At 44.0% G+C, this 6,531-nt stretch overlaps 2 protein-coding genes across 2 annotated transcripts; both read left to right on the plus strand.

Moving 5' to 3' along the window:
- Positions 1-1,462: 1,462 nt before the first annotated feature.
- On the plus strand, positions 1,463-2,830 carry LOC148571514 (uncharacterized). Its single transcript, XM_088507274.1, has 2 exons — positions 1,463-1,658; positions 2,112-2,830. Exons 1-2 carry the CDS (start codon positions 1,463-1,465, stop codon positions 2,828-2,830), a joined length of 915 nt encoding a protein of 304 aa, XP_088363400.1.
- Positions 2,831-3,918: 1,088 nt separating this feature from the next.
- Positions 3,919-5,325, plus strand: LOC107633307 (uncharacterized). The gene is made up of 2 exons (XM_016336950.2): positions 3,919-4,566; positions 4,660-5,325. Exons 1-2 carry the CDS (start codon positions 3,919-3,921, stop codon positions 5,323-5,325), a joined length of 1,314 nt encoding a protein of 437 aa, XP_016192436.2.
- The last annotated feature ends 1,206 nt before the right edge of the window (positions 5,326-6,531 follow it).

The raw sequence follows: 6,531 nt of genomic DNA on the forward strand, positions 1-6,531 counted from the left end.
CAGAGATGAGGAAGATAATAGAATAATACTGCAATATATCATAATTCAGCTACAAAGTACAATGTGTTCTACATTCAATCTCTACTATAACAATGGTAGAATTTTCACTGTACTCAAGATTAATTACAAACATTAATTCTAATAGATTCACACTCTTGTAACACACTTAAGCTAATCCCAAACTTAGTAATTTCTAAATGCTAATACAACTTAGATAAGGAAAACTAAGTACACTTTTAAAATCAAATACTCAAACAAAAGAATAATTGACTTTGTGTAATCAATTCTCTTTATTTTTTGTATCTCTTAATATAAGCTTAAATCTAGACAATAGAAAAATATAAGTACACTCAAAAATAAGAAAAACAAAGGTTGTGTATATGATCTAATACTACAAAAAATGCTAAAAATGGTCAGATCTACCGGTAAAATTTTTTAAAAAAATTGACGGTAATAATATTACTGTTCATACCCTGACCCAACACTATGGCCCAGGTCCCAACACACCAAAAGGCCCAATCCGAAGATTGGCCTTCGCCGCCCACCGACCTCCTTAGAAGATGTTGGATTCAACATAGACTCCATTCCAAAGAAGTCGGGCTCGAAGGATAGCTGGCAGATAACACTTATTTAAATAAGTAAATGCCCCTAAAATCTCTCAACCCACTTTCTGGAGCCATATCTCAACAGCCCTAAGATAAAGGGACGGTTATCCACCTTCAGAAGTGGAACTACTCCAACGGTGGTTATTGGATCACCACTATAAATACACTAATACCCCTCAGGTATCTCTAAGTTCCAATACTTTCTAAACCTGCTTAAACCCCTTGCTGACTTAGGCATCGGAGTGTCTTTGCAGGTACCACCCCCTATTCTCTCATAAACACTAGTCGGACGACAGTTCTCAGACACAAGGCAAATTAGAGACTGCCTCCTTTTTTACGCTTTGGTCAATTCTTCAAGTCCAATCCACATATCTCCGGTTACCCACGTAACATTGGCGTCGTTGTCGGGGACTTGGAGATTAACCCATGATAGCGGACGACTTAAACGAGGATGGAAACACATCGTTCAATTCTGAGCAGGAGAATCAAGTCACTGACAACAACGACAGAGCGATAGTCACTCACCAAGGGGCAAACACCCAATACAAGGAAGGTCCCTCTGAAGTGAAAGAACCAAGGGGAACCCCCTCTGAGGGGCATGAATCAGGAAAGGAGGGACAACCCCATGCAGCTGATCTAATGGGATTATTCCACGGCGACCAATGACGGCTGGAACAGTTAGAACAAGAACTAGAGTGACAGCGAGAGGCGGAGAGAAACTTGAGGAGGGAGGTCGAGCGAAGAAAAGAGCTTAAAGAAAAGCTCTCAAGATTAAAATCCACTTTCCGAGGTCGGAACTCTTGCAACGACCGAGAAGATTCTCCCTTGGGGGGGGAGACCCATTCAGTGAGGACATAATGAGGGTAAAAGTTCCAAGGAACTTCAAAAGCCCCGATATGGACCTATACGACGGGACTACTAACCCAAAGCATCACCTAAGCAACTTTAAAAGTCAGATGTACCTAGCCGACGATTCTGATGCTACTCGCTGTAAGGCCTTTCCGACGACCTTGACAAAAGCAGCGATGAAATGGTTCGATAGCCTCCCCCAAGGTCAGTCACCAGTTTCGACGACCTCTCACGTAAGTTCCTTATGCGATTTTCAATCCAGAAGAATAAAGTAAAACACGCACCGAGTCTCCTGGGAGTAAAACAACAGGTCGGAGAACCTTTGAGGGACTACATGGAAAGGTTCAACAAAGCATGTTTAGAAATTCAAGACCTGCCCACCAAGGCAGTGATCATGGGCCTAGTAAATGGACTACGAGAAGGCTCATTCTCCCAGTCCATCTTGAAAAGGCATCTGACTTCTTTGAGTGATGTACAAGAAAGAGCGGAGAAGTATATCAATATGGAGGAAAACTCCAGGCTAAGAGAGACAAGCTGGCGACCTGGGCATTCTCACTCTTCAAAGAAAAAAGAGAGGGAGTCCAAGAAAAAAAAAAGAAGTCGGGAATGAAAGGCCCAGGAGGTACCACTCATACACCCCTCTACGAGTTTCCCTAGTCGACATCTATAGAGAAATTTGTCACACTGAAAGGCTACCTCCCCCTAGGCCTATCAAGAACAAGAAAGGGGGAAGTCATAGCGAGTATTGTGAGTACCATAAGCTATATGGTCACTCAACGAATGAGTGTTACGACTTGAAAAATGGGATAGAAAATCTGGTCAGAGAATACCGGCTTGATAGATATCTCATGAAAAGGTCGGATCATCATGGTAAGAGAAAGCGAGATGAGGAGGATCGAAGAGATCCACCACCACAGACCCCGGAAAGACACATACATATGATCTCAGGAGGGTTTGCTGGGGGAGGTCTCACTAAGTCATCTCGCAAAAGACACCTGAAGGAAGTCTACCAGGTCGGAGGCAAATCGCCCAATCTCTCAACCATCTCTTTCACCAAAGAAGATGGGCAGGGCATTGTTCCAGGACATGACGATCCAGTAGTGATCACCATGATTCTCGCCAATGCCCATCTACATAGAATCCTGGTGGATCAGGAGAGCTCAGCTGACATCCTGTTCAAACCAGCATTTGATAAGCTGGGATTAGATGAGAAGGAACTAAGGGCTTACCCTGGTACCCTATACGGGTTGGGGGATACACCCATAAAACCGCTGGGATTCGTACCCCTACATACAACTTTTGGAAAGGGAATGAAATCTAAGACTCTAAGCATCGACTTCATAGTCGTTGATGTGGGTTCTGCCTATAACACTTAAATAGGAAGGACAACCCTAAATCGGCTTGGAGCAGTGGTATCTATCCCCACCTTTGCCTGAAATTCCCAACGCCAGAGGGAATCACAACCATCAGGGGAGATTAGAAACTGGCAAGAAAGTGCTATAATGAAAGCCTGAAGCTGAGAGGAAAAGGCAAGGAGGTTCACACCATTGAGCTCGGAGGAGTCTGAGCTAAAGAAGAATTACGGCCACAAACCAGGGGAAAAACCGAGGAGGTATAGATCGGGAAGGAGGAAGGAAAGAATACCAATATAGGAGCCAACCTGAAAGAAGACTTGAAACAGAAACTTATAAGGCTCCAAAAGAAAATTCCGACCTCTTCGCCTGGAAAGCCTCCGACAATGCCTGGGATAGATCCCAAGCTCATGTCACACAAACTGTTAGTGCACTCCGGATCCCAACCTGTTCAGCAGAGAAGACGAAAGCTCGGACCTGAATGGGCTCAGGTGGTAGAAGAACAGATACAAGCCCTCCTAGAAGCCGACTTCATCAGAGAGGTCAAATATCCGGCTTGGTTGGCAAATGTGGTGCTAGTCAAGAATCAAAATGGCAAGTGGAGGATGTACGTCGATTACACTGACCTGAACAAGGCGTGTCCAAAAGACCCATATCCACTCCTAAATATTGATACCCTAGTAGATTCCAGCTCGGGATATCAATACTTGTTGTTTATGGATGCATACTCGGGATACAACCAAATTCCGATGTACAAGCCGGATCAAGAAAAAACATCCTTCATCATGCCTCGAGCAAACTATTGCTATGTGATTATGCCTTTTAGGTTAAAAATTACAGGAGCCACGTATCAAAGGCTGATGAACAAGGTGTTTGCACCTCACCTTGGAAGTCTAATGGAAGTATATGTAGACGACATGCTAGTAAAATCCAAGGATGAGGCCGACCTCTTGACTGACCTCTCGTAAGTCTTCAACATCATAAGGATGCACGGGATGAGATTGAATCCCGCAAAGTGCACCTTCGTGGTAGAGGCTAGAAAATTTTTGGGATTTATGCTAACACAAAGGGGGATTGAAACTAACCCCGACAAGTATAGAGTAGTCCTAGAAATGAAAAGCCCGACTTGCTTAAAGGAGGTCCAGCAATTGAATGGCCGACTTGCAGCCCTCTCTAGGTTCTTGACGGGATCAGCATTAAGATCCCTACAACTTTTCTCCTTGCTAAGAAAAGGATGCCAGTTCGAATGGACTCCTGAGTGTGAAGAGGCTTTCCAAGAGCTCAAAAGGTTTTTAAGCCAACCTCTAATTCTGACCCGACCTAAAGTTGGGGAAGAACTCGTCCTGTACTTGTCCGTAGCCGACAAAGCTGTAGCATCAACTCTAATACGGGAAGATGAGGTCGGGCAGCATCCTGTGTACTTCACCAGCAAGGTTCTACAAGGTCCCGAATTAAGGTACCAAAAATTTGAGAAGTTTGCGTATGCCTTAGTAGTAGCCTCTCGAAGGCTACGGCCTTACATTCAAGCCCATACAATAAGAGTTCGAATGAACCAACCCATGAAGCAAATTCTCCAAAAAACAGATATTGTGGGCACAATGGTTCAATGGGCTATAGAGCTATCCGAGTTCGACTTTAAGTATAAAACTCAGACTGCAATTAAAGCCCAATGCCTTACCGACTTCGTAGCAGAGTATGCAGGAGATCAAGAAGAAGCCTCCACCGCATGGGAGCTATACTTGGATGGCTCCTCCAATAAGGTCGGAAGCGGTGCAAGCATAATACTGGTCAACCAAGAGGGAACTCAGATAGAAGTATCCCTCAAATTTGAATTCCCAGCCTCCAACAACCAGGCAGAATATGAAGCCTTGATCGCTGGATTGAAGCTAGCAGAGGAAGTCGGCACGACCAAGGTAGCTGTGTTCAGCGACTCTCAGGTGATGACCTCTCAAATCAATGAGGATTATCAGGCCAAAGACTCTAATATGAAGAGGTACTTAGACAAAACCTTGGAGTATCTCAGGCAGTTCTCGGAGACCGAGATCAAGCATATAACTCGAGATCTCAATAGCAGAGCAGACGCCCTTTCCAAGTTAGCAAGTACCAAACCAGGAGGGAATAATAGAAACTTGATTCAAGAAACTCTCCAAGAACCCTCTCTTGTAAAAACAGAGGTTAAGCAAGATGTCCTGAAAGTATCCGGATTGGACTTCGGATGGATGAACCCACTAATCGAATACATAATATTCGACATCCTACCCAAAGAGGAAAAAGAGGCCAAGAAAATTCAGAGAGAAGCACAAAACTATACCTTGGTGAAAAATATCCTCTATAAAATAAGGATATCCACACCATTGTTAAAATGTGTCCCTACCTCATGGACAACAGAAGTCTTAGAAGAGGTCCATAATGGTATCTGTGGAAACCATCTCGGAGCAAGGTCTTTGGCTAGGAAGGTCATCCGAGCCGGGTTCTATTGGCCGACCTTGCAAAAAGATGCCTCCGAATTCATAAAGTAGTGTCAACCATGCCAAATGCATGCAAACTTCCACGTCGCCCCTCCTGAGGAGCTCATTAGTATAACTTTTCCATGGCCTTTTGCAAAATGGGGGTTAGACCTACTCAGACCATTCCCCCAAGTGCCTGGACAAGTGAAGTACCTAATAGTGGGACTGGACTACTTCACGAAATGGATTAAAGCAGAACCATTAGCCACCATCACAGCCCAGAGAAGTCGGAAGTTCCTCTACAAGAATATTATTACAAGGTATGGAGTTCTCCACTCTATCACCACCGATAATGGAACTCAGTTCACCGACTCTACCTTCAGAAATCTGGTATCCAATATAAAGATCAAGCATCAGTTCACCTCAGTAAAGCACCCACAAGCAAATGGGCAAGTTGAGGTAGCCAACAAAGTTATACTGGCTGGGTTAAAAAAAAGGTTGCAAGACGCAAAGGGAGCATGGACTGAAGAACTCCCTCAAGTACTGTGGGCCTATCAGACTACATCTCAGTCTGCTACAGGAGAAACACCCTTCCGACTTGCTTATGGCATAGAAGCCATGATACCAGTTGAAATCAATGAGCAAAATCCAAGGGTGAGATTCTACGACGAGGTTGGCAACCTTCGGGCGCATAAAGAAGAACTCGAGCTACTCCCCGAAGTCCGAGAACAAGCCCAGATAAGGGAAGCAGCATTGAAGCAAAGGATGACAAATAGATACAACAAGAAAGTCATTCGAAGAAGCTTCTCCCAAAACGACTTGATCCTGATTAGAAATGACATCGGGGTCAACAAGTCGGGGGAAGGAAAGCTCGCTGCTAATTGGAAAGGGCCATACGAGATAAGCGAAGTCTTAGGAAAGGGATACTACAAGGTAACCGACTTGATCGGTACCGAGCTACCAAGGTCGTGGCATGCTTGTAATATGAAAAGGTACTATAGTTAGAAACGAACTCCACTCCCTGGTGTACTCTTTTTCCCGACTTCACGGTTTTTTTCCAAAAAAAGGGTTTTCCTGAAGGGGGTTTTAATGAGGCATCAAAGTGGAGACTATGGGGAATAAGTCTTAAAGGCTCCTCTAGTAGCAAAAAGTACCTTCATCAATGAATAAAGATTTTTTCATTTCATCTCTTTATAAATTCCATTATTATCACCATTCTACGAAACGCGCCGATTTAAACTCGAAAAAATATGAAAATCTTATGCCCAACCTTAGTGG

Source organism: Arachis ipaensis, chromosome B3 (genome assembly GCF_059453495.1).
Source record: "Arachis ipaensis isolate K30076 ecotype BB chromosome B3, ASM5945349v1, whole genome shotgun sequence".
Lineage (NCBI taxonomy): Eukaryota > Viridiplantae > Streptophyta > Magnoliopsida > Fabales > Fabaceae > Arachis > Arachis ipaensis.

Bases quoted from the DNA above. Each gene is read 5' to 3' on its own strand.
- LOC148571514 (XM_088507274.1), top strand. From the start codon at position 1,463: ATGAGGGTAAAAGTTCCAAGGAACTTCAAAAGCCCCGATATGGACCTA. The intron at 1,659-2,111 runs GTCAGTCACCAG...GAGTTTCCCTAG, and splicing joins GTTCGATAGCCTCCCCCAAG to TCGACATCTATAGAGAAATT.
- LOC107633307 (XM_016336950.2), top strand. From the start codon at position 3,919: ATGAAAAGCCCGACTTGCTTAAAGGAGGTCCAGCAATTGAATGGCCGA. The intron at 4,567-4,659 runs GTCGGAAGCGGT...TCCAACAACCAG, and splicing joins TGGATGGCTCCTCCAATAAG to GCAGAATATGAAGCCTTGAT.